Source organism: Erythrolamprus reginae, chromosome 2 (genome assembly GCF_031021105.1).
Source record: "Erythrolamprus reginae isolate rEryReg1 chromosome 2, rEryReg1.hap1, whole genome shotgun sequence".
Classification (NCBI taxonomy): Eukaryota; Metazoa; Chordata; class Lepidosauria; order Squamata; family Dipsadidae; genus Erythrolamprus; species Erythrolamprus reginae.
The window spans coordinates 24,435,749-24,462,459 of NC_091951.1; the positions used below are offsets into that span (position 1 = coordinate 24,435,749).

A 26,711-nucleotide genomic window follows, 5' to 3' on the forward strand; every position below is an offset into this window, starting at 1 on the left:
GGATGCTTGGCTGCATAGCTAGAGGTATAACAAGCAGGAAGAGGGAGATTGTGATCCCGCTATATAGAGCGCTGGTGAGACCACATTTGGAATACTGTGTTCAGTTCTGGAGACCTCACCTACAAAAAGATATTGACAAAATTGAACGGGTCCAAAGACGGGCTACAAGAATGGTGGAAGGTCTTAAGCATAAAACGTATCGGGAAAGACTTAATGAACTCAATCTGTATAGTCTGGAGCAATGTTTTTCAACCTTTTCAACACTAGTGTGCCGCGAGACATGGTCAGGTGTGCCGCGAAGCTCAGAGACACAAAGAAAACAAGAGAGAAAGAAAGAAAGAAAGAGAAAGAGAGAGAAAGAGAAAGCAAGCAAGAGAGAAAGAGAAAGAAAATGAGAGAAAGAAAGAGTAAGAAAGCAAGAGAGAGAGAAAGCAAGAGAGAGAGAAAGAGAATAAGAGAGAAAGAGAAAGAAAAAAAGCAACAGAGAGAGAGAAAGAAAACGAGAGAAAGAAAGACAGAGAAAGAAAGCAAGAGAGAGAGAAAGCAAGAGAGAGAAAGAGAATAAGAGAGAAAGAGAAAGAAAAAAAGCAAGAGAGAGAGAGAGAAAGAGAGGGAGGGAGGGAAGGTGGGAGAGAGAAAGACATAGAGGGAGGTAGGGAGGGAGAGAGAAATAGAGCAAAAAAGAGGATAGAAGGAAGAGAGAAAGAAAGAGGGATGGAGAGAGAGAGAGAGAGAAAAGAGGGAGAGAAAGAGGGAGGGAGAAATAGAGCGACAGGAAGAGATAATTTTTTTGTCCAAACTTTTTTTAGCCCCCCCCCTCAATGTGCCCCATGGTTTTCTAAATGTAAAAAATGTGCCGCGGCTCAAAAAAGGTTGAAAATCACTGGTCTGGAGGACAGAAGGAAAAGGGGGGACATGATCGAAACATTTAAATATGTCAAAAGGTTAAATAAGGCTCAGGAGGGAAGTGTTTTTAATAGGAAAGTAATCACAACAACAAGGGGACACAATCTGAGGTTAGTTGGGGGAAAGATCAAAAGCAACATGAGAAAATATTATTTTACTGAAAGAGTAGTAGATGCTTGGAACAAACTTCCAGCAGACGTGGTTGGTAAATCCACAGTAACTAAATTTAAACATGCCTGGGATAAACATATATCCATCCTAAGATAAAATACAAAAAATAGTATAAGGGCAGACTAGATGGACCATGAGATCTTTTTCTGCCCTCAGCCTTCTATGTTTCTACGTTTCCTTCCTTCCTTTATTCATTCCTTCCTTCCTTCATTCCCTCCTTCCTTCCTTCAACCATTCCTTCCTTTCTTTTCTTTCATTCCTTCCTTCCTTCAATCATTCCTTCCTTCCCTTTCTTTCCTTCCTTCAATCATTCCTTCCTTCCTTAATTCCTTCATTCTTTCCTTCCTTCAATCATTCCTTCCTTCCTTCAATTATTCCTTCCTTCCTTCCCTCCTTCCTATTCCTTCGTTTCCTTCCTCTATTCCTTCCTTCCTTCTCTATTCCTTCCTTCCTCCCTCCCTTCTTCCTTTATTCCTTCCCTCCTTCCTATTCCTTCTTTCTAGTCCTTCCCTCCCTCCTTCCTTCCTCTTTTTCTTCCCACCTTCCTTCCTTCATTCCTCCCTCCTCTATCCCAGATGACAGACTCAGTGATTCCTGCATAGGACTGGATCTGCATCTTCTGGGGCAGTTGGAGCTTCCTGAGTTGGTGCAGAAAGAACATCCTTCATGGTGCTTTTTGGATCATGTTTTGGATGTCAGGTGACCATGTTAGGTCCATTTGAGATATGATAGAACCCAGAAATTTGAAGGTCTCCACTGTGGATACCTATGTTGTCTAGTATTGTGAGAGGTGGAAGGATGGAAGGGTTATTCCTAAAGTCTACCCGTTTCTACCATATTGAGTGTGTTCGGTTCCACATTGTTCCGGTCGCACGACGAGGCTACTTGTTCAACCTCCCGTCTGTAGGTGGTTGCGTCGTTGTCTCCAATGAGTCCGATCATTTTCGTGTCATCTGCAAACTTCAGTAGTTTCACTGGTGGATCGTTTGAGACTCAGTCCTCGGCACAGAGAGAGAAGGGGTAGAGACTATACAGCCTCGAGGGGGGCCCTGTGTTCATTGTACAGGTATTGGATGTGATTTTGCCTAGTTTCACTTACTGCTTTGTGTCTGTTATGTTCACAGCATGCCCACCATCTACCAACAAAGTTTCCCTATCAAAAATGTGATATATTATATTTACTACATACCCATTTATTTATTTATTTATTAGATTTGTATGCCGCCCCTCTCCGTAGACTCGGGGCGGCTCACAACAATAGAAAACAGTTCATAACAAATCTAATAATTTAACGATTAAAAAAGAAAACATTAAAATCCCCGTTATTAAAGCAGACATACACAGACATAACATACTTAAATTGTATAGGCCCATCCTCTACTAATAAAGTTTTCCCATCAAAAATGTGATATACAGTGGTACCTCATGATACGAACTGAATTGGTTCCAGGAGGAGGTTCGTAAGGTGAAAAGTTTTAAGACGAAACAATGTTTCCCATAGGAATCAATGTAAAAGCAAATAATGTGTGCAAATCCTTCAGGAAAATCCCAAACTTTAGAAGGGAGGCGAACAGAGGGCAGGGAGGAGCAGCTAAAGGGGGCGGGTGGAAGAAGCAAGGCTAGGCTAAAGGGTGAGTGGGAAGGAAGAAAGGCAAGGGCGGCGCCCCTCCCTTTTCTTTCTTCAAAAGACACCCTTTCAGTGCCTCTGCAAGCACGCTGTTCTCCTACTTTTGTTAATGCAAACTCTTTCCCCCTCCAAGCTGCCCCTCCCTTTTCTTTCTTCAAAAAAAGGGGGGGGAAGAAACCCCTTCATCCCAGCAGCAGCTGCTTGGGTTCGTAAGGTGAAAATAGTTCAGAAGAAGAGGCAAAAAAATCTTAAACACCGGGTTCGTATATCAAAAAGTTCATTAGAAGAGGTGTTCGTAAGATGAGGTACCACTGTATTATGTTTACTACATACCCACCCTCTACTTATAAAGCTTCCCTATCAAAAATGTGATACATTATATTTACTGCATACCCGCCCTCTAATAATACTTCCCTATCAAATATGTGATATATTATATTTACTACATACCCAGCCTCTACTAATAAAGCTTCCCTATCAAAAATGTGATACATTATGTTTACTGCATACCTGCCCTCTACTAATAAAGCTTCCCTATCAAAAATGTGATATATTATGTTTACTGCATACTGTTAATGTATGAGCAGAGTCGACCTTGTTTACCAAAGTTGTGCACACACCAAAACGTTTATATTGAGATCAGTTGTGAATAACTACTCAGCCACACAGAGATATCCTAACTTTTAATTAAAGTTTACTTTGAGAAATAGCGTATTCCTATAAATAGTCCAGATCTAACAGTGTTTACATACATGATACTAGTAAGAGAGAAACATTAGGACAGGGGAAGGAAGGCACAGTGGTGCACTACTGCACGCCCCTTACTGACTTCTTAGGAATCAGGTGAGGTCAACAGTGGAGAGTTTTGGGGGTTAGGTGATGATACTACAGAGTCCAGTAGTGATTTCCATGCATCAACTCTTCGGTTACTAAAGTCGTCTTTCCTGCAGTTGAGTTTGGAGCGGTTTACTTTGAGTTTGTATCTGTTGTGTGCTCGTGTATCATTAGGATCAAAGCTGAAGTAGTCGTCGACAGGAAGGACGTTGTAGCAGATGATTTTATGGGCTGTACTTAGGTCGTGTTTAAAGCGATATAGTTCTAAGCTTTCTAAACCTAGGATTGTGAGTCTAGTTATGTAGGGTATTCTGTTGCGAGTGGAGGCTCTTCTAGTAAAGTATTCCTGGACATTTTCTAGAGTGTTAATGTCCGAAATGCAGTGTGAGTGAGCTGGATTCAAGGATTAGTTTGGGGAAAGTTTTGTATGCTCTGGTTAGTAGTGTGAGATTGCCGGAGCAGAAGCTACGTGATTAGGTGAACAACTCTTGCAGCCTTTTTGGCGACGTTGTTGCAGTGGGCTTTGGCACTTAGCTCATTTGAGATGAGTTTTCCAAGGTCTTGAGCTTTGTCTTAAGCCTCGAGAAAATGCCTTCCGAGTAATAGGGAGCGTCCTTGTTCGTTTCCACCAAATCCTGGACCATCTGGATCAACTTCTCCACCTGAGCCTCGCGTTCCGCCTCTTCGGCCCGGTTGTTGAAGGCCAAGCAACGGTTCCCACACTCCAGGATGTATTTCCTCAGCTCTTTGTCCTGCGCGGAGATGAAACTTTCGAGCGATCCCCCTTCCAGATCGTCTTTGCAGGTGAACAAAACAATGAAGTAGCTCAGACATTTGACATGGAAAAGGCTTTTCAAGAACCGCACCGTCTTCTTCGCCTCCGTGGTGAACGTCCCGACCTTAAGGACGTGGATAATGGCGTGGGGTCCCGGCGGACACAAATCCAGCCCGTTCTTCAGTTCTGTATAGGTTTCGCCCTCGGACAACTGGGTGTTGCAAACGCCGGGTGTGTCGATAATCACAATTTTCCGGTCCTTCAGCTGCCTCTCGCCGCGTTGGCAGCTTCGGGTGATGGCCTGGAGACTCATCTGGGCGGCGAACTCTTTCCTGCTCAAGATGGTGTTGCCCGTGGCGCTTTTGCCGTCGCCGGTTTTCCCAACAAGGAGGACTCTGAACTCCGGCACTAGAGAAGAAGGGGAAGAAAAAGTGGGAGTGGCTTGTTGTTGGTGGTGGTTCATGCGACTGAGTGGGTGTGGCCAAGTTGATGTCACTCACAGCAAGGTCCCACCCCACCCCACCAAGCCACGCTACAGAACCAGTAGGAGGGATATTTGAAATCCCGCCACGGCGGCCCCCTCTTCACGCTGTTCTCACGGCCCTCAAAACGCTCTCCGCCAGTGATTTCGGGTGTCCCCAAAGAGTGGGAGGGGAGCTTTTCCAAGCCCTGGAAAATATGGACATGGTTACCTTCTCCGCCGAGGAGGTCCCTTGGTGCGAATTCTGCTTGTCTCCTGGCCGGGAAAGGTGCCTCCTGGAGAAGAAAGAGATCATGGAGGTGTCAGGACAGTCAGGGACCCAGGACGGGCCAGGAAAGACCTCCCCCAGGTGGAAAGTTGAGAACTTTCCTCTCCCCTCCCCTCCTCTTCCTCCTTCCATCCTCTTCCCTCCCCCTCCCCCTGCTCTTCCTCATCTCCCTCTCCCTTCCTGTTCCTCCCTTTTCCCTCATCCTCTCCTCCTTCCCCCTCTTCTTCCTTCTTCCCTTCACTTCTTCCTGCTTCTCTTCCTCTTCCTGCTCCCCCTTCCTCCTTCCCCCCTCCCTCTTTTCCTCTCCTGCTTTTCCTCTCCCTCCCCTCCTTCTCCTTGCTCCCCCACCTCTTCTTCCTTCACCTCCCTCCCCTCCCTCCCTCCTCTTTCCCTCCTCCTCCCCATTCCCTCTTCCTCCCCCTCTTTTTTTCCTTCTTCACCTCCCTCCCTTCCCTCCCTCTCTCCTCTTTTCCCTCCTCCTTCCCCTTCCTGGGGCCCAGAGGTGGAGCTCCTTCTTCACAATCTGGAAACTGTGAGTTCAATCCTAGGTAGAGGCAGACACAGGGTCTGTCGATTGGACCGGGGGTTTGACTAGATGATCTCTTGTTAATCAGTAATATGCATTTCCCCCTCATCTTCCTTCTTCCCTTCCCCTTCTTCTTTTCCCTCCCTTCTTCTTTCCCCTCTTCCTCCGCCTGCTTCTCTTCCTCTCCCTGCTCCTCCTCCCCTCCCCTCCTCTTCTTTCCTCTTCCTCCTCCTGCCCTCCTCCTTCCCACCTCTCCCCTCCTCTTCCTTCCATCCCTCCTCCTCTTCCTCCTGTTCAGCCAAAGACCGAAGAAGACCTCAAATTACCTTCTCAGGCTCTTGCGTGGCACAGAAGCAAGCAATCTCACTCCACGGTCCAATCCCTACCGGGGTCACGATGACAGCGCATCGGAAGTCGTAGGCGACGTTTCGTTCGATGGCTAGGCCCACTCCGCCCTTCGAACCATCCACATGGAGGCTTGTCCATTCCTCTCCCGCAATCCGATAGTCCACCTGATACCCAGAGACGGAACCTGCCCCAAAGCTCACCAGACTGACCGAGACCCAGGCGAACGCCGGGTTGACCATCTCGACCTTTGGTGGGGCAGGCCTGGAGGGCAGCTCCAGCTGTCGGTTTACCAATGCGCCGTGTTCGTAGAGGTAAACCGAGGCTCCCGGATGGCTCTCGTCCCAGACCGAAGAGACCCGGAAGCAGATGTTTTCGTTTCTCTGATGGATCTTGGCAAAGTCTGAAAGGGAAGAAATGGCACAGCGGATCCAGCATTTCCTCTCTTCGTCCTCGAACCACAGTTTTGATGGTGGCTTCTTGGCGGAAGGCGCCGGTGTTCCCGAGTCACCATTCTTGTCTAAACGCGGCCTGTGCAGCCAATCTCGCAATTCATCCAAAGAGGGATCCTCTCTGTGTAAGGAAGTCAACACAAAGGCCACCACAACCTTGTATTCGCCCTTCAACAAGATTTCATCTAGCTGGTACCAATAACTTCGGATGCCAAGGTGGGACAGGCAAAGTTTCACAAAGTCCACCTCCTGCCTCTTTCGTGCCACAAGCTTCTTCAGGGCCTGCCGGTGGAAAGGAGACAGGAGCAAGCGGGTGATGATGCCCGTCAAAACCCCGGACTCTTCCCGTCCCGTCCGAACGGCGAGCAACGCCCTCCCGATCTCTTCCTGGAAAGCCGCGGAGTGTTGCTGACAGAGCCACCTCAGCTGCTTGACTTGGTCCCTGGTCTCCGGGGAGATAGTCCACACGTTAGGTTCGATCAGATTGTGGCATCGGGCGTCCACTTTCCTCAGGGCCTGCTTGTGAGCTTCTGCTTCCCGGAGCCAAGCCAAGGGTGGCTCCCGCACGACCCGAGCCGCTTGGGGTTCCAACCGGATGAGCGGATACAACCAGACTTTCACCGGCACCGTCTTCTCTCTACCGTCTCGCAAGATTCGGGAGGCCGCAGCATAGGCGTCCAAGGCCTCGCGGAAAGTAGAGGGGTTGTCCAAGGGCAGGTCACTGTACAGCTTTGGTTGGATCCTTCGTTGCATTTCTCTCTCTTCGTCGCTCCATCGCGGGGCGTCTCTTCCTCCTGCGGCGACTTTCGGGACCTTCTCGGGGTTACAATTTTTATGTTTTATTATTTTTCTCCACTCCAAAACATGTTCAGTTTCATATCTTCTCCATTACAATATAAAAATTATCCATTGACTTTGGTATCTGCTCCGAGTCTACGGAGAGGGGTGGCATACAATATAATAAATTATTATTATTATTATTATTATTATTATTATTATTATTATTATTATTATTATTATTATCATTATTATAATTAATCCTCCCACAAATGCTACCTCCTTTTCTTTTCTTTTCGATTGTTTTGATTTTATTTATATTATATTGTATTATTTATTTATTTGATCTTTTTGATCTATTTGATTTTGCTTCATCTGAAAAATCAAATCTAAAAATTTTCCAACAGCTTTGTTCAAATTTGCAAGGCTATAAGCTAACCCATCTAATCAACTACTATTAATCATCTAATACACTTTGGCCAAAGGGACTGCTTACAGTGCTAATTTTCAATTTTCATATATCCTTATTTATTCATCTGCATCTCTAAACCCCTACTCTAGCTCAATTGCCCTTTTTAACCAAAATGAAGAAACATTAAGATAAAGAAGAACAGAAAAAGCAATATTACTTATTCCTAAACAAATATCATTCATTCGTATCGTCTAAATCTTGCTGAATATCCTCATAACAATCGCATTACCGGAAAGGGAAGGCCAAGCCTTAATAGTTCATTAAACATCAATCAACTTAAATTTATATTATTACATATTCATAACATAATCATAACCTTAGCCCTAACACTAACCCCTAACACTAACCCTAAACCCTACCCCTATCCCCTAACACTAAACCCAATCCTAACCCCTAATCCTATCCCCTAACCCATACCCCATAACACTAATCCCAATCCCTAACACTAACCCCAACCCTAAGCCCTAACACTAACCCCTAACCCTTACCCCCAACCCCTAACACTAAACCCTAACCCTATCCCCTAACACTAACCCCAATCCCTAACACTAACCCCAACCATAAACCATAACACTAACCCCTAACCCTTACCTCTTACCCCTAACACTAACCCCAAACCTAAACCCTATCCCCTAACCCTTACCCCTAACACTAACCCTATATCCTAATCCTATCCCCTAACCCCTCACTAACTCCTAACACTAACCTCAACCCTAACACTAACCCTTACCCCTAACACTAACCCCAACCCTAAACCTTAGCCCTATCCCCTAACCCTTACCCCTAACACAAACCCCAACCCTAAACCCTAACACCCCTATCCCTAACCCCCATCCCTAACCCCTAACCACATCATTTAGTTTGTAATAAATGTGTAGAGAAATCCTCACCATAATATCTCAATTTATCATAGTCATCAATGAATTCATTATTTATAACCTTTCAGATAAGTTTACATAACACATCTTAACATAATCATCTTAGAACAATTGTGTTTGATTTATAGTAAAAATGTAATCTCAATAAAGGTTTTTATTTCTTCACCATTGTAGTTCCCAATTTATCCATCAATCTAACCCTACCCCTAACCCCAACCCCTAACTCTAACCTAACCCTAACCTACCCCTACCCCTAAGCCCTAACTCCTAATCCTGACCCCTAACTCTAACCTAACCCTAACTCCTAACCCAAACCCCTAACTCCTAGTCCCAACCCCTAACTCCTAACCCTACCTCCTAATCCCAACCCCTAACTCCTAACCCTACCTCCTAATCCCAACCCCTACCCCTACCTCCTAATCCCAACCCCTACCCCTAACTCCTAACCCCTGTCCCTAACCCCTAACTCCTAACCCCTAACTCTTACCTGTAACTGCTAACCCCTACTCCTAACCCATAACCCTTACCCTTAACTTCTAACCTTCTGAATCATCTGCAGGAGATGCCGCTGGACGTCCCACCAGTCATCTTTGGATTTGCGGACGCTGCAATCGAACATGAAAAAGGCCTGGGCCCCATAGAGCAGCGCCACGACCACGTGGGTGGCGGACCCATCTTCCACCACCGCCTGGTAACGGTCTCTCTTCCCGTGGAGCACATCCATGGGCAGGTACATCCATTCGGTAGTAACAGAGAGGTGAAGGGTCCCACGGGCACCATTCCCTGAGAGCGGGTTCTCTTCCAAGAAGGCGGCTGATCCCCCCACTTCAAAAAGGCCCCCAAAGAAGCTGGCCTTCAGAGCACCCTCGAGGCAAAGGGCGGAGGCTTTGCTTTGGAGGGGATCGTTCAAGGGGAGGACCTGACTCTCCGTCCTGGGCTGGGCCTCTGTCTTTGCCCACGTTTGCAACAGGTCAGGGTCCCACAAGGTCACGTCTGCAAGGAAGTGGCATGAAAGTTGCCGTTGAGAACATGCCTTTGGATTATGGGAAAGGACACCGTTTCATAGGAAATGGCATTGGAATTGAACTGAACTGACGGGCTACAAGAATGGTGGAAGGTCTTGAGCATAAAAAGTATCAGGAAAGACTTAATGAACTCAATCTGTATAGTCTGGAGGACAGAAGGAAAAGGGGGGACATGATCGAAACATTTAAATATGTTAAAGGGTTAAATAAGGTTCAGGAGGGAAGTGTTTTTAATAGGAAAGTGAACACAAGAACAAGGGGAAACAATCTGAAGTTAGTTGTGGGAAAGAACAAAAGCAACCTGAGAAAACATTATTTCACTGAAAGAGTAGTAGATCCTTGGAACAAACTTCTAGCAGACGTGGTTGGTAAATCCACAGTAACTGAATTTAAACATGCCTGGGATAAACATATATCCATTGTAAGATAAAATACAGGAAATAGTATAAGGGCAGACTAGATGGACCATGAGGTCTTTTTCTGCCATCAGTCTTCTATGTTTCTAACTGTTCTGTTCCATTCCATTCCATATTGTATTGTATTGTGTTATGTTGTATTTCATTCCGTATTGTATTGTATTATATTGTATTATGTTCCGTTCCATTCCGTTTGTATTGCATTGCATTCGATTCTGTTCTATTCTATCCCATTCTGTCTTGTATTGCACTGTTTTGCATTGTGTTCCATATTGTATTGTACTGTATTGTATTGTATCTATTCCATTCCATTCCATTCTGTCTTGTATTGTGTTCTGTATTGTATTGTATTCTATTCTATTCCGTTCTTTCTTGTATTGTTTTCCGTATTGTATTTTATTCTATTGTATTGTATTGTATTCCATTCCATTCTGTCTTGTATTGCACTGTGTTGTATTGTGTTCCATATTGTATTGTATTGTATTGTATTGTACTCTATTCCATTCCATTCCGTTCTGTCTTGTATTGTATTGCATTCCGTTGCCTTGTCTTGCCTTCCATTCCATTCCATTCTATTCTGATGAAAGCGTTGCTGGGTCAAAACACACTCGTTCATTATTTAAAATGAATATTATATCAATATCAATATCAAGTCTGCGGAGGGGGCGGCATACAAATCCAATAAATTATTATTATTATTATTATTATTATTATTATTATTATTATTATTATTATTATTATCCCCCTGGTGCATGAATCCCAGCGGCCGGTGAGGTCCCCTCCGCTAGGCAATGTCCCTTGGCAGGGCCTTCTCTGTGGGGGCCTCTCCCCAGAGATCCACACTGCCCCTTCCCTCCTCGTCTGGGCCGCCAAGCTCGGCGTTAGTGGACTCTGCCCCCTCACCAGTGAGTGTGCAATGCGTTAGTTGGAATGCGTAGGCGTGTATTTTAACAGGCTTTTTTCCATTTTTTAAATGTACTGTAACCTTTTAAGTGTAACTCCGCCCCGAGTCTACGGAGAGGGGCGGTATACAATTCTAATAAATTATTATGATTATTAATCTAATATTAACTATATCTTGACATTTATTACCTTTTTTAACATGTTTTAAGCCGTCCTGAGTCTTCGATAAGACGGGCGGCATATAATAATAATAATAATAATAATAATAATAATTATTATTATTATTATTAATTAGATTTCTATGCCACTACTCTCCGAAGACTAATCAATAATAATAATATCGATATCGATATTAACCCGTCCGTGACCCGAAACAAACTTGGCGACCCTGTAAAAAAAAAATTCCCTGTCTATCTGAAACTTACATGATTTAGATGAAAACGCATCATTTGTGGGGTTCTTTCTATGAGGGTTTTTTTGGGGGGGAGGGGGGCAAATAAAGCAGCATTCATTTTGTCATTTCATTGTGTTCAGAAATGTTCCAATTAGTATACCAGCAAAAAAAAAAAGTATTCAAAAAAACACTTCCAGTAGCTAAAACCAACACTTGTTTTGTGTTATGTGAGTCTTATATTGAAATTAAAACGAATAGACCCGGGAACAGTACAAGTGTAACCATTTTTAGTGTAACCTGTTGTGAGCTGTTCCGAATCTTCGGAGAGGGGCGGCATACAAATCTAATAAATAATAATAATAATAATAATAATAATTATTATTATTATTATTATTATGTCAATACAACACAGCAAACGAGATCACTATGCTGGATTTTGTATTTCATCATCAGTCGGGCGCTTTCCAAGCACCTAGGATTATTATTTTATTATTATTATTATTATTATTATTACTATTATGATGTCAATACAACACAGCAAACGAGATCACTATGCTGGATTTCGTATTCGGGCGCTTTCATCAATCAGGTGCTTTCCAAGCTCCTAGGACTAATTATTATTATTAACATCACACATTAATTATTTATTAATAATTAATTTATTATTATTATTTATTAGAATAGCAGGATTAATATTATATAAATATTTTATATCTATATTCATTCTAGTCATATAAAATGTTAATATTTGAAAAGGAATTGAAAAGGATCCTACTAAGGTACCAGGGAAGGAAGGACAATTAAAGAAATTATGAAGTAGTGCATCAACTTACTGACCCCACTGCGTGGTCCCTCTCCCACCAGCCGACCACCGCACAGCTGTCTGGGAGTCGTATGGGGAGAGTCACTGGGAGCCCAGCGGCCTCCTTCGGGCGTGCAGCAGAGTCAGAAGCTAGGGGACGTACCTGGGAGCAGGGCCTCTCTGCGGCAGTCGTAGAGGGCCCCCAAACAGAAGGGGCGGCCCAGGGCCGGTATCTCCAGAGCCCCTTCCATTCCAGGCTTCGGGGCTCCGGCCCAGCAGGGAGAGAGGTCGAGAGCGGGAGGACCAGACACCGGATCCACTCAGGCGTAGGAGGCGAGCAGGCAGAGGCCCTAGAGGGCAGGGGGATAAAGAGGTCATTAGTTTGAAGTCCTTGGGCAGCCACAAAGGAACCAGTCTAGGCCCCCTGCCTCCCATTGAGAGCGGTTGGGCCTACTCCACATTCACTCCACTCCGGTCTCCACTCTGAATTCCAGTCCAAATTCTACTCCATTCTATTGTAAATTCTATTCTATTTTGAATTCTATTCCATTCTATTCTATAATTTACTCATTCTATACTACTCTACTTATTCTATTCTACTCTAATCTACTATATACTCTATATTCTACTCTATATACTTTACTCATTCTATTCTATTCATTCTATTGTACTCTACTTATTCCATTCTCTGAACTCATTCTATCCTATTCATTCTTTTCTACTCTACTTATTCTGTTCTATTTCTATCCCAACTCCAAATTTTATTCTGAATTCTATTCTACTGTATTTTGAATCTTATTCTATTCTGAATTCTATTCCATTCTACTCTACTGTACTCTATACACTTTACTCATTCTATTCTACTCTACTTATTCTATTCTACTCTACTCTATACTATATATTCTATTCTCCGAACTCATTCTATTCTATTCATTCTTTTCTACTTTACTTTACTTATTCTATTCCATTTCTATTCCTATTCCAAATTCTATTCCTAACAGCAACAGCAGCAGCAACAACAACTATTAGTAATGGGTTAATTTTGGGGAAAAGTGAAATCGATTCCGAGTTCTATTTTATTCCGAATTGCATTCTGTTCTGCATCCTTCTCTGTTCTGTTCCGAATTGCAGCCTGCTCTGCGTTCTCTTCCCTGGGGAACTCCATCCTCCTCGGCCTCCCCTCCCCAGCTTGGACCCCCCCCCCCCGCTCCCGCCCTGCCTGGTTTCCGCGATGCCCCTCGCGAGCAGCTACTCCGGGGCGGAGGGAAGAAGCCCAGAGAGCCCCTCGGGTGATCACCTCGCCCCCCCCCCCCCCGCTCTTCACCCTAGGCGGGGGGGAGAAGGGGGAAGGGCTCCCGTCCCCCTCCCTTTCTAACAACCCCCTCCCACCCACCCCCTTACCTACAAGAGGGAGGGAGGGAGGAGCAGGAAGGGTTTGCAATCTTGCCCAACTAGCAGGGGGGGCGTGCAGGTCTTCTCCTCCAGTCCAGAAAACGCTGGCCCCCACTCCAGCCCTCGAAGCCTCTCCCTTCTGGAGTCCAGATCGAAACCCGCCCTCCCCTTCTCTCCCCCTCCCACCCACCACCGTCCGCTGGGAGGAAGCCCGGAGTGGCGGTGGGGAAACAGCCTCGGTGGGCAGCACGTCCCACCCTTTTCCTGCGGGCGGGCGGGTCTCTTTTTCTTGCAATCACGTGATTTCCAGGCAGACAGCTCGCAGGCCACTTTCGTTTTCCTCTTTCCTGCCGTTTGACAAGAAGCGGGTGTTTGGTCAAGGCGGGAGGGAGAGGGGGAGGGGCGCGCCTTCCAAACTGGCCCCCACGGAGACACATGAAGAGAGTTGGAAGGGAAGGGTGGGTGGGTGGACGGACAGACAGACAGAGAGATCGATATATAAACTGATAGATAGATAGATAGATAGATAGATAGAGAGAGAGAGAGAGAGAGAGAGAGAGAGAGAGAGAGAGAGAGAGAGATGAGAGAGAGAGAGATGAGAGAGAGAGATGAGAGATAGAGAGATAAAGATGAGATAGAGATGATAGATAGAGAGAGAGAGATGAGAGAGAGAGAGATGAGAGAGAGATAGATAGATAGAGAGATAGATACAGATAGATAGATAGATACAGATAGATAGATACAGATAGATACAGATTGATAGATGAATGGATAGAGAAATAGATAGAGCGATAGAAATGGATGGACCCGGTGAACGATTGGCAAAGGAGCGTCAGGACCAGGAAAGACCCCTCACCCAGATGCCTCCAACTGAAGAAATGGAAATCAATCGGGGGGGGGGGCGGGGTTGATGTGCGCATCGCCCTGGTTTTTTTCAGCCCCGAAGGGGATGAAATAGATGTTGTGTGTGTGGCGGAATCAAATCCTGGGCAATGGTGGAGGGTTTCTTTCTTGGACTAGTCTAGATAGGTAGGTAGGTAGGTAGGTAGATAAGAGAGAGAGAGTGAGATACAGATAGAGAGAGTGAGATACAGATAGGTAGGTAGGTAGATAAGAGAGAGAGAGAGATACGGAGAGAGAGAGATACAGATAGAGAGAGAGAGATACAGATAGGTAGGTAGGAAGATGATAGAGAGAGAGATACGGTGAGAGAGATACAGATAGAGAGAGAGAGATACAGATAGGTAGGTAGGAAGATAAGAGAGAGAGAGAGATACGGAGAGAGAGATACAGATAGAGAGAGAGATACAGATAGGTAGGTAGGTAGATAAGAGAGAGAGAGATACGGAGAGAGAGAGATACAGATAGGGAGAGATACAGATAGGTAGGTAGGTAGATAAGAGAGAGAGTGAGATACAGATAGGTAGGTAGGTAGGTAGGTAGATAAGAGAGAGAGAGATACAGATAGGTAGGTAGGTAGGTAGGTAAGAGAGAGAGTGAGATACAGATAGAGAGAGAGAGAGAGAGATACAGGTAGGTAGGTAGGTAGGTAGATAAGAGAGAGAGAGATACAGATAGATAGAGAGAGATACAGATAGGTAGGTAGGTAGGAAGGTAAGAGAGAGGGTGAGATACAGATAGAGAGAGAGAGATACAGAGAGAGAGAGAGAGAGAGAGATACAGATAGATAGGTAGGTAGGTAGATAAGAGAGTGAGAGTGAGATACAGATAGAGAGAGAGAGATTCAGATAGAGAGAGAGAGAGATACAGATAGGTAGGTAGGTAGATAAGAGAGAGAGTGAGATACAGATAGTGAGAGAGATATACAGATAGGTAGGTAGGTAGATAAGAGAGAGATACAGATAGATAGATACAGATAGGTAGGTAGGTAGGTAGGTAGATAAGAGAGAGAGATACAGATAGATAGATAGAGATACAGATAGATAGAGAGATACAGATAGGTAGGTAGGTAGGTAGATAAGAGAGAGAGATACAGATAGATAGAGAGATACAGATAGATAGAGAGATACAGATAGGTAGGTAGGTAGATAAGAGAGAGAGAGATACAGATAGATAGATACAGATAGATAGATAGATAGTTAGATAGATACAGAGAGAGATACATAGATAGAGATCGATAGAAAGAGATATATATTATAATAATAATAATAATAATAATAATAATAATAATAATTTATTAGATTTGTATGCCGTCCCTCTCCGCAGACTCGGGGCGGCTCACAACAATAATAATAACAATATACAATGTAACAAATCTAATATTAAAAGAAAGTATTATTTTTTTTAAACGTCATTTAAAAACCATACAACACAAGCATACCATACATAAAGTCTATAAGCCTGGGGGAGATGTCTCAATTCCCCCATGCCTGGCCATATAGGTGGGTCTTAAGCAATTTACGAAAGGCAAGGAGGGTGGGGGCAGTTTTGATCTCAGATAGATAGATAGATAGATAGATAGATAGATAGATAGATAGATAGATAGATAGATAGATAGATAGATAGATGATAGATAGATAGATAGATGATAGATAGATAGATAGATGATAGATAGATAGATAGATAGATGATAGATAGATAGATGATAGATAGATAGATAGATGATAGATAGATAGATGATAGATAGATAGATAGATGATAGATAGATAGATAGATAGATGATAGATAGATGATAGATAGATAGATAGATAGATGATAGATAGATGATAGATAGATGATAGATAGATAGATAGATGATAGATAGATGATAGATAGATAGATAGATGATAGATGATAGATAGATAGATAGATGATAGATAGATAGATGATAGATAGATAGATAGATAGATAGATAGATAGATAGATAGATGGTAGATAGATACTTAAAGAGACAGATGGGTGGATAGATGGATAGACAGATAGATAGACAGATAGACAGACAGACAAACAGACAGATCTTCTAGGACATGTGGGCTTCAACTCCCAGCTAAGCATCATTGGCTCAGGAATTCTGGGAGTCGAAGTCCACATGTCCTAGAAGAGCCCAGTCCCCCCCCCCACTAGATGATCCCCCCTTCCAACTCTGTCATTCTGTGATTGTGGCTCGGCCCAAAGGGGGGGGGGTCTGGACTAGATGACCTCCCCTTCCCCTTCTGATGGCTGGACCGACCTGGCCTGCGTGACTCTGCCCGGGCCCCTCCCCACTTCCTTCCCTTCACTGGTTCTCTCCCCCCCTCCCTTCTGGTCTTGGAGCGAAAGCGAAAGTTGGGCAGAAAAGCTAAAGTAGTTGCAACGAGAGTCCTGCACGCGGGAGAAAGGCGACTTTGGAGCCATTCAGGTGGGCTTCTCGGGGGTAGGAGGGGGCTTGGAGGTGGGTGGGAGGTGGGGTGAGTGGGAGGTGGGGGGGGCGGGTGTTCCCGGGGGGGGAGGGAGAGAAAAGAAAGGGGTGGGGTTCCTGCTCCGTACCCTGAAGTTGAAGAGGTCTTGACGGTCCCCCTAACATATGGATATATATATATATATTTTTAATTAAATTTATTTTGACAAGAATAGCTGACAATATACATTATATGATAGATTATATTATGTCTATCATCAGAATAACCGAAGCAACGACGAGCAAAGAAGTCAACCAGAAAGGACAAAAACAGGAAAAAAGAAAAAAAGTCAGCAAGAAGGGCAGCCTATAAATTTAATAAAATAAATAAATAAATACAAATAAAAAAGACCCAAAATGAAACAAAGACAAAAGTTTTTAAACTTTCCATTTTTTAAAAAAAGAGAGAGAGAAAATCTTATTTCTCTCCTGGCTGTTGAAATGCTGCATATCAAATTTTATGTGCAGTTATTGCATATTGTTTGACCCATGAACTAATCGGTCTTATAATTCATCTTCGGTTTATTGTTATGAAATATTTTATTTTAAAGTGGACTCATTATGCCCTTCTCATTCTAACAGACAGGAGGATAATGAGTCAATTTTAAAATATTGATATTAATATACTTGCACTCTCCCCCCCACCATGGTTAGACTATCCCAAAACAGGATGCTATTTTTTTTAGATTTAGATTTCTAGATGGTTTGTATTTTTCTTGTTGTGAGGGGCGTAATTAATAAATTTAATAACAATAATAATAATTTTATTTTTATTATTTTTATTTGTCATACTCAGTAGTATATATTTGGCACTCTTTTCTGTGGAGCATGGGGAAAATCCCAATGTGAATAAATCTTGGCCAGGTGTGATGGGACACCCGAGGAATTTGCCTTTGGGGCAGATGCTCTCAGTGTCCATAAAAGAAAAGATGCATTTGTCCACAATCAGGGGGTCCAACACTTCATGGTTGTTGTACGGGTCCAAAAAAGCAATGGAGAAACAATCAATATCAATAAAAATCTTAGGATACAAGCAACAAGTTACAATCATACAGTCCTAAGTGGGAGGAAAAGGATGATAGGAACGATGAGAAATAACTAGTAGAAATAGTAGTGCTATAGTAGTAAATAGTAGTAGATAGTGTTGAGGGAATTTAGCAGAGTGACGGCGTTCTGGAAAAAACTGCCCTCATGTCTAGTTGTCTTGGTGGGCGGTGCTCTGTAGCGACGTTTTGAGGGTCGGAGTTGGAACAGTTTGTGTCTTTTTGACTCGGTCCTCAATGGAAGGCAGATTGGCAGCAATTGTTTCTTCTGCAGTTCTGATTCTCCTCTGAAGTCTGTGTCGGTCTGTTGGGTTGCAGACAGTGATGGAGGTGCAGATGACAGGCTCAAGGATTCCTCTGTAGAACTGGATCAGCAGATCCTTGGGCAGTTTGAGCTTCCTGAGCTGGCGCAGAACGAACATCCTTTGTTGTGCTTTTTTGATGATGTTTTTGATGTTTGGTGACTATTTTAGGTCCACTTGAGATACAACAGAACCCAATGGTATTTTAGAAAATACCTAATAAGAGATGCAATAATTACAATTACGACTCTTCGGAGAGGGGCGGCATACTAATCTAATTAATAATAATAATAATAATAATAATAATAATAATAATAATAATAATAATGAGAAACATTAGGACCAGGACTGGAAGTCTTGGTACTATAATATAATGTTTTCTTTATATTGCTGTCCATATTGTAATAATAATAATAATAATTATTATTATTATTATTATTATCATCATCAATAATAATAATAATTATTATTATAACAACAACAACAATAATAATATAACAACAACAACAACAATAATAATAATAATTTATTAGATTTGTATGCCACCTCTCTCTGAGGGTTCGGAGCGGCTCACAATAAACAATATACAGTGTACAAATCCAAGCAGTTTAAAAAACCCTTATAATAAAAAAGCCACCATACAACCTAAACAAGCCATACGTAAACCATAATAGCTGAGGGGTATATTAATTCTATAAATAAATATCCTAGATGGAACAGGAAAAATTAAAAGCAGGGAAGAACTTCCCGCCCGTCTCCGAGTCTTTGGAGAGGGGCGGCATACCAAACTAATAAATAATAATAATAAAATAATAGCTAGGCAACCAAAATATAACAATCAAGAGTGCAGATACAATTTAGATACAAAGTAGATGTGAAAGAGCATGGGATAAATTTGACACCAAGCATTTTAGATTCATTATTGACCGGTACAGGAAATAAAATTATTTCAAGACTCCATAAAGGTAGATCCAGTAGATCATCCATGCCACAGCATTGTGTCTGTGCTTGTAGTCACTCTGCACAATCCTTTGGCAGCAGCTGAATATGTGATTGATATTATTATTATTATCGTTGTCATTATTGTTATTATTTGTCATACTCAGTTAATATATAATCTCTGGAGTCTTCGGAAAGGGGTGGCATACAAATCTAAATAATAATAATAATAATAATAATAATAATAATAATAATAATAATAATAATAGTAATAAAAAAATAAAAATAACAATAATATAGTCATAAACAGTCTAAGGTTGTACACTGCAGTCCAATCCAGGGAATATGGTGGCAAAACGGGCCAGAAAACGGTGGGAAAATGTGGCAAATATTGGTGGCAAAATGAGCCAGAAACGGTGGGAAAATGGGGCAAATATTTGTGGGAAAACAGGCCAGAAAACGGTGAGTAAAGGGGGCAAAAAATGGTGGGGAAATGGCCCAGAAAATGGTGGGAAAACAGGCCAGAAAACGGTGGAAAAACGGGGCAAAAAATGGTGGGAAAATGGGGCAAAAATGGTGGGAAAACGGGGCAAAAATTTTGGGAAAACGGTCCAGAAAACGGTGAGAAAACAGGCCAGAAATCGGTGGAGAAATGGGCCAGAACAGTGGGAAAACGGGCCAAAACCGGTGGGAAAACGGGCCCAAAACCGGTGGGGAAACCGCCAGAAAACGCTGGGGAAAGGGTCCCAGAATACCGTCCGTGCCGCCCATTTTCAGCTGGCAGAGTGGAGTGTGGAAATGAGATGCGGGGGGGGGGGGGGTGTGAGTGGGAGGGGGGCGTCTCTGTATTTCTATTTGCCAAATGGCGACCCCCAAAACAGCCGAGCTGAGCTCGGCCTCTCCTCTCTTTCTTCTGTGCACCTCCAGCTGGGCTCCCGGGGGCTTCCGGCCAGCCAAAAGAGGGTTCGCGGATTCTGCTCGTTCCCTGCTTGCTTCGCCCTTCCGGTTGGAAACCCGGCGAGATCGGCTGTGGAGCATTTGAGCGCTGGCAACATGGGCGCCTCTCAATCGGGTAAGTCTTGGTTCAGAGAAGGTGGTGGGCGCCGTCTTCTTATCCGTCTACCTGTCTATCTCTGGTCACCTTTTTAATATTTTTAATATTTCATTTTTAATATTTGTCATTTTTAATCTTTCTTCAGATGTTGAATAAAACTGAAAATCTAGCTCATTAAAAATTTTCTAGCTCATTAAACACAAAGCTGTAGTGCCTCCTTCATCTCTTTCTACATTTTAATAAAGCTAAGGAAAATATTATAATAATAATGATAATAATATAATAGTAAATAATAATAATTATTATTATTACTGTATAGACAAAATCAAAAGGAGCCAATTTCAAGCTTTTCTCATCTCCTTCTTGACATCCTCCATCCATCCATCCACCCACCCACGTACCGTATTTTTTGGAGTATTTTAATTATGATTTAATTATTATTAAATCATATTATTAATATTATTATTATTGTTGTTGTCATTAGTATTATTTATTTATTTATTTTATTAGATTTCTATGCCGTCCCTCTCCGTAGACGACTACTACTACTACTATTATTATTATTATTATTATTTCTCTTCCGTTTAGTTTCTGATCTGAGGATCGTCATGGTGGGCAAAACGGGCAACGGGAAAAGTGCCGCTGGGAACACCCTTTTAGGGAGGGAAGCCTTTGTAGCCAAGATGGTGCCCACGTCAGTCACCACCAAATGTCAAATGGCCACGAGTGTCCTGCCGGATGGGAGGACCCTGGCCGTGATCGACACGCCGGGCTTTTTCGACACCAAATACCCACAGCTGAAGACAATTGAGGAAGTGAAGAAATGCGTGAGTTGCTGCTCGCCGGGCCCGCACGTCATTCTGCAGGTCATCCGCCTGGGCCGTTTCAGCGAGGAGGAGAAGGATGTCGCCCGCATCATCCGCAAGATCTTCACCCTCAAAGCCAAGGCCTACATGATTGTCTTGTTCACCCGGAAAGAGGACTTGGAGGGCCGTCCTCTCCAAGAGATACTGTCTGAGGGCGGTGAAAGCTGGGCGCCTCTGCGGGAGCAAATCGAGAGTTGCGGCCATCGGTGCCTGGCGTTCAACAACAAGGCGGGAGAGGAGGAACGGAAGGAGCAGGTCAACGAACTGATTCAGATGGTGGATGCCCTCATCCGTGAGAACGGAACCGACCCCCACTACACCGAAGACATGTTGGAGGAAGACAAGAAACAGACGCGGGGATGGCCGTGTACCATCCTGTGATCCAGGGGCGCCTTTGCCCCGGACGGGCAGGTGTCGTTCCAACCCACCTGGGTCATAGTAGATGCCCTCGGCGTTCCTGGCCTGCTTCGTCCCGGTCGTGCTTTCCCCACCGCACCCCCAAAAATGCCACTGGGTGTCAGGTGAACCATTAAGACATCTGAGAAAATAAATGAGCTTCCATGTCTTATTTCTTTAGTGTAGAGTCATATTTTTTAACCAAGCCAAATTAGATTCAACATGCTTCATTCTAACTTAAGGGCCCTTAAGATTACACCCAGGTCAAAAAGCTCATCTACCATCCCCACACCCACAAGGACAATCATGTGGACAAATCCAACGCAGAGATTTCTAATTCCTTCCTGTGTTCAGTTACTTTAGATTCTGCGTGAAAGAATGTGTGCTACGTGGCATATTCTCTCACTTTAAAAAAAAACATTTTTTTTTCTTTTACTGTGTCAGGCCAGCCTTTGAATTCACATTTTTACCTTGGGCCTGACATTGGGCTTTGGCTTCATTTTCCTGGAAGAGCTTTCACTCCTTGTCCCAGAGGGTTCCTCAGGTTCTGAAGAAGCTTCGGGGAGGAGAAGGGAAAGCTCTTCAGAGAAAAAGCTTGGTTGGTAAAGAAGGAAGGAAGGAAGGAAGGAAGGAGAAGAAGAAGGAAGAATGGATGGTAGGAAGGAAGAAAAAAAGAAAGAAGACAGAAAAAAAGAAAGAAAGGGGAAAGAAGGGAGGAAAGGGAGAGGAAGGAGAGAGAAAGAAAGGAAGAAAAAAAGAAGGAAGGAGGATGGTAGGAAGCAAGGAAAGAAAGAGGAAGGAAGGAAAGGAAAAAGAAAGGAAAGAAAGAAGGGATAAAGAAAGAAAGAAAGAAAGAAAGAAAGATGAAGGAAGGAAGGAGGGTGGTAAGAAAAAGAAAGAAAGAAGACAAAAAAGAAAGAAACAGGAAGGAGGGAAGGAAAAAGAGAGAAAAGAACGAAAGAAAGAAGGAAAGAAAGAAAGAAAAAAGGAAGGAAAGAAGCAAAGAAGGAAAGAAAGAAAGACTGGTGGCAGCATTGGATAAGGATTAGATTAGATACAGTGATACCTTATCTTACAATCTTAATTGGTTCCGGGACGAGGTTCTTAAGGTGAAAGGTTTGTAAGACGAAACAATGTTTCCCATAGGAATCAATGGAAAAGCGATTAGAAACATAGAAGATTAATGCGTTCAAGCCCAAAATTCATCCCCTTTGCCAGCCGAAGTGCCCGTTTTTGCGCTGCTGGGATTCCCCTGAGGTTCCCCTCCATAGGAAACCCCCACCTCCAGACTTCTGTGTTTTTGCGATGCTGCAGAGGAATCCCAGCAGGGGAATCCCAGACAATGTTCTCTCTAATTTTTTTTTGGGGTGGGCGGAAAAGTATAGTGTCTGAGCGGCAGTCCCCTTGGGACGGGGCGGCATAGAAGTACAAACAAACAAACAAACAAACAAACAAACAAAATAAATCCCTTCTTTTTTATTAAAAGAAATTAATAATAAAACAAAACAAAACAAAACTCTATTACTATTAAAACTAAAACAACCAGCAAATCCAAAAACATAACTATTAATAAAAACAGGTGAGGTCTGGGTTTTTTTCCCTGTTATTATTTAAGTGCTTTTACCATATGCTTTAAATCAAGAGTCACTTCTCTCTCTGTTTCTCTCTTTCCTGTCATTCTCTGCCTCAATCATTTTCTCATTTCTCTTTTCCCCTTTTTTCTATCATTTCTCTCTCCCTCTCTTCCTTCTACTCCTCTCTCTCTTGCTTTCTTCCTCTCTCTCTCTCTACCTTCCTCTCTCCTCTCTCTTTCTTGCTCTCCCTCACTCTCTCTTCCTTCCTATCTTCTCTCTCTTTCTCTCCCTTCCTTTCTTTCCTCTCTTCCTTCCACTTTTTTCTCTGTCTCTCTCTTTTCCTTCCTTCCCCTCTTCCCCTCCCTCTCTTTCTCCCTCTCTCCCTTTATATTTATCTCTTCCTTCCTCTCTTCCTCCCTTTCTCTCTCCCTCTCATTCACTTTTCTCTCCCTTCCTTCCCTCCCTCCCTGCTTTCCTCTCCTCTTTCCCTCCCTCTTTCCCTTCTTTCTCTCCACGTCTCCAGTGGGCACCTGGCTTTGCTGACCGGCACAAGGCTCAAGCCAGCTGCCCGGGAAAGCCAGGAAGGTCTGCTGCCACCAGCTTGAGGCTCCCGTTGCTCCACCCCGCTTCGCCTGTCATCCTGGATCTCCGTTCTGTTTTCGGGGGGGAGCGGCAGGAAAGCCCTGTGCCGGCCAGGAAAGCCGGCTTTCCGAGAAAGCAGCGCGCTTTTCAAATGCGCTGCTTTCTTGCAACTCTTTCCTGGTCAGGGGGGAGGCAGGCCACTCCCCCCCCCAGGAAAGAGGTGCAGGAAAGCAGCGTGTTTAAAAGGTGCACTACTTTCCCCGACAGCCGGCTTTTCTGGCTGGCACAGGGCTTTCCTGCCGCTCCCCCCCAAAAACACAACGAAGGATGACAGGCAGGGCGGAAGAGGAGGAGAGGGGGCGGATCGGGTGGGCGGGGGCAGTACCTTCTACTGCCGGCGCCTCCCTGCCCCCGCCCCCCTGCGGGCTGGCAGGGAGATGGGAAGTGCACGCCCGTGGAAAAGGGTGCGCGGGGGGTATTTTGGGGCACGCGCATGAGCTTATGGGGAACGGTGATCCCAGCATCGCAAAAACAAGTGCTTCGCTGGCAATGGAAGTCCAGAGGTGGGGTTTCCCATGAAGGGGAGCCTCAGGGGAATCCCAGCAGTGGAAAAACAGGTGCTTCGCTGGGAACAGAAGTCTGGAGGCAGGGCATCCCAGCTGCGGCGGTGGGTTTGTAAGGTGAAAATAGTTTGTAAGAAGAGGCAAAAAAAACCTTAAACCCCGGGTTTGTATCTTGAAAAGTTTCTATGACGAGGCGTTTGTAAGACGAGGTATCACTCAGTGATATCTCGTCTTACAAATGCCTCATCATAAAAATCTCTGGGATGTCAGAGAGCCAGAATATTCCGTTCCTGCTGGGGAGAGGCAGATACAGTGGGAGACATGGGGTAGGCCGCTCTCGGGGAACGAGAGCTCATTGCCTGAAAGCGATCCTTTGTTCTGGTCCCATGAGCTCAGCCCGGGGTACTGGTGACGAGCGAAACCCGGAACCTGGGTTCAGGTTGCTGCTACTCAATGCCAAGTCTGTTGTAAATAAACCATCTAGGATTTACTCCTGGAAAAGGAGGCCGACCTGGCATGTGTGATTGAGACCTGGCTGGGTGCAGAGGGAGGAGTTTTTCTCTCTGAAATGTGCCCAGCTGGGTTTCAGGTATGGCACCAACCATGACCCCAGGGAGTGGGGGGAGGAATGGCTATTATAGCCAGGAAGACCTTCGGCATACGCAGATTCACTGGTCCTGAGATTGTGGGTTGTCTGTCCCTCTTTGTGATGCTGGATCTAGGGGTTCAGATGGGCTTGTTGCTCACGTACCTGACTCCCAGCTGCGTGTCAACAGCCCTGCCTGCACTGCTTGAGGAGGTAGTCGGGCTGGCGGTAGAATTTCCGAGACTTATTGTCTTAGGGAATTTTAATCTACCGTCGCTCAGTGAATCCTCTGGGTTAGTGTAGGAGTTCATGGCCACCATGGCAGCCATGCACCTGACCCAAATAGTCCAACTCACGAGGGGGGGCAAACTCCCCATTTGGTATTCCTCTCAGAGCAGATGAGCAATGGTCTGAGATTAAGGGGCTTAGATATCTTGTCTTTGTCATGGTCAGACCATTTTCTGCTACGGCTCGATTTTAAGGCTCCAATCTGTAGGGATTGCAGAAGATCAAGACAAACAATGAGAAGACCAAGACAAACAATAAGAGACCAAGACAAACAATGAGACAGTAAATTAGCTAGGCTTAGGATGAGAAGTGAAGCTTATCTGGACAGCTTAGTGGAAGTTCACTGGAAAAGGACATTTCCTGTATGACTCATGAGATAGCTATGCATTCAATAAGACTTAGGACAAATAGAAATTCCCCAACACCTCGTGGCAGGAGTATAATTGGTCAGCAGCTCAGCCCCTGATTGGAGCATTAAGTAGCAAGAATATAACCAATTAGAAGTTTAGGATATATAACAAGTACCAATTAGAAACTTAGGATATATAACCAATAGGATGACAGTGTTTATGGAATTGAGCCAATGAAATGATGCTTTTGTAAACCCCTCACTTTGCATATGAGAAGGTATAAAAGAAGCTTGTCTGTACAATAAAACTTTGTCACTTTACCCAGACCATTGACTCTGTGTCTCATTGGCGCTCACTGGTAATGGTCTCAGGATCGGGCTTCGTAAGGTGAAGGTGAACCCCACAGGGTTGTCGGGACCCTCGTTTAGCGGGGATCGCGTCTCGTCACCAATCCTCCCCTGCACGGAGACAGAACCGACTAGGTGGTTCTGCCCCAGGCTCCTGATGGACCCTGAGCGCTTTCACAGGGCGCTTGGGGTTTTACCAGATTCGCTCATACACAGTTCGGCAGAATCCCTCACTGGGGCCTGGAATACAGCAGCAGCAGAGGCTCTTGACCGGATTGTGCCATTGCGACCTCTCTCTGGTAGTAGACACAGAGAAAAAGTACATCTGAATCCGACCAAACACTTTTAAGACTTATAAAGCAGCGCTCAAGGTGACAGGATGTGCCTATGATACTGCCTTGATTCCATCAGCGGAATCCCGCCTGATTGCCCTGTTTGGGGTGACCCGCTCCCTCCTCAACCATGGGAGGGGTTGGGGAACCCTTGCAGGGTAGTGCCGAGGACTTTAACAAGTTTTTCGCTGATAAAATCGCTCAGATTCACAAGACATTGACTCCAAATCGCTCAGATTCACAAGACCTTGGGTCCAAAGATGGGCTACAAGAATGGTGGAAGGTCTTAAGCATAAAACGTATCAGGAAAGACTTAATGAACTCAATCTGTATAGTCTGGAGGACAGAAGGACAAGGGGGGACATGATCGAAACATTTAAATATGTTAAAGGGTTAAATAAGGTTCAGGAGGGAAGTGTTTTCAATAGGAAAGTGAACACAAGAACAAGGGGACACAATCTGAAGTTAGTTGGGGGAATGATCAAAGGCAACATGAGAAAATATTATTTCACTCAAAGAGTAGTAGATCCTTGGAACAAACTTCCAGCAGACGTGGTTGGTAAATCCACAGTAACTGAATTTAAACATGCCTGGGATAAACATAGATCCATTGTAAGATAAAATACAGGAAATAGTATAAGGACAGACTAGATCGACCATGAGGTCTTT

At 44.2% G+C, this 26,711-nt stretch overlaps 3 protein-coding genes and 1 long non-coding RNA gene across 11 annotated transcripts in view; 2 read left to right on the forward strand and 2 right to left on the reverse strand.

The window, feature by feature from the left end:
- Positions 1-26,711, reverse strand: part of LOC139160021 (zinc finger protein 268-like) — a 113,524-nt gene that overhangs the window by 30,643 nt on the left and 56,170 nt on the right. The gene's annotated exons all lie outside the window — the stretch shown is intronic.
- LOC139160017 (stonustoxin subunit alpha-like) lies at positions 3,371-13,722 on the reverse strand. Of its 7 annotated transcripts, none has more exons than XM_070737513.1 (6): positions 13,702-13,722; positions 12,216-12,402; positions 9,054-9,505; positions 5,915-7,198; positions 5,006-5,069; positions 3,371-4,721 (listed from the first exon to the last, which is right to left on the reverse strand). In XM_070737513.1, exons 2-6 carry the CDS (start codon positions 12,301-12,303, stop codon positions 4,069-4,071), a joined length of 2,541 nt encoding a protein of 846 aa, XP_070593614.1. In that variant the 5' UTR covers positions 12,304-12,402; positions 13,702-13,722; the 3' UTR covers positions 3,371-4,068. The 7 variants fall into 7 exon arrangements, with proteins under 7 accessions (XP_070593614.1, XP_070593610.1, XP_070593615.1 ...); XM_070737509.1 differs by having other exon boundaries at positions 13,454-13,710; XM_070737514.1 differs by having other exon boundaries at positions 5,006-5,066; positions 13,454-13,707.
- Positions 16,575-21,592, forward strand: LOC139160043 (GTPase IMAP family member 9-like). 2 transcript variants are annotated; one of them, XM_070737571.1, is made up of 3 exons: positions 16,575-16,781; positions 19,986-20,176; positions 20,747-21,592. In XM_070737571.1, exons 2-3 carry the CDS (start codon positions 20,158-20,160, stop codon positions 21,403-21,405), a joined length of 678 nt encoding a protein of 225 aa, XP_070593672.1. In that variant the 5' UTR covers positions 16,575-16,781; positions 19,986-20,157; the 3' UTR covers positions 21,406-21,592. The 2 variants fall into 2 exon arrangements, with proteins under 2 accessions (XP_070593672.1, XP_070593671.1); XM_070737570.1 differs by having other exon boundaries at positions 20,032-20,176.
- Positions 23,833-25,690, forward strand: LOC139160047 (uncharacterized). The gene is made up of 2 exons (XR_011557874.1): positions 23,833-24,657; positions 24,718-25,690. It is a non-coding gene; the product is annotated as an uncharacterized lncRNA (long non-coding RNA).

Coding starts and splice junctions, on each gene's coding strand:
- LOC139160017 (XM_070737513.1), bottom strand. CDS start 12,303: ATGGAAGGGGCTCTGGAGATACCGGCCCTGGGCCGCCCCTTCTGTTTG. Junction 7,199..9,053: donor TCCTGCAGATGATTCAGAAG/GTTAGAAGTTAA, acceptor AACCCCGAGAAG/GTCCCGAAAGTCGCCGCAGG. Junction 4,722..5,005: donor GGACCTCCTCGGCGGAGAAG/GTAACCATGTCC, acceptor CTTCTTCTCTAG/TGCCGGAGTTCAGAGTCCTC.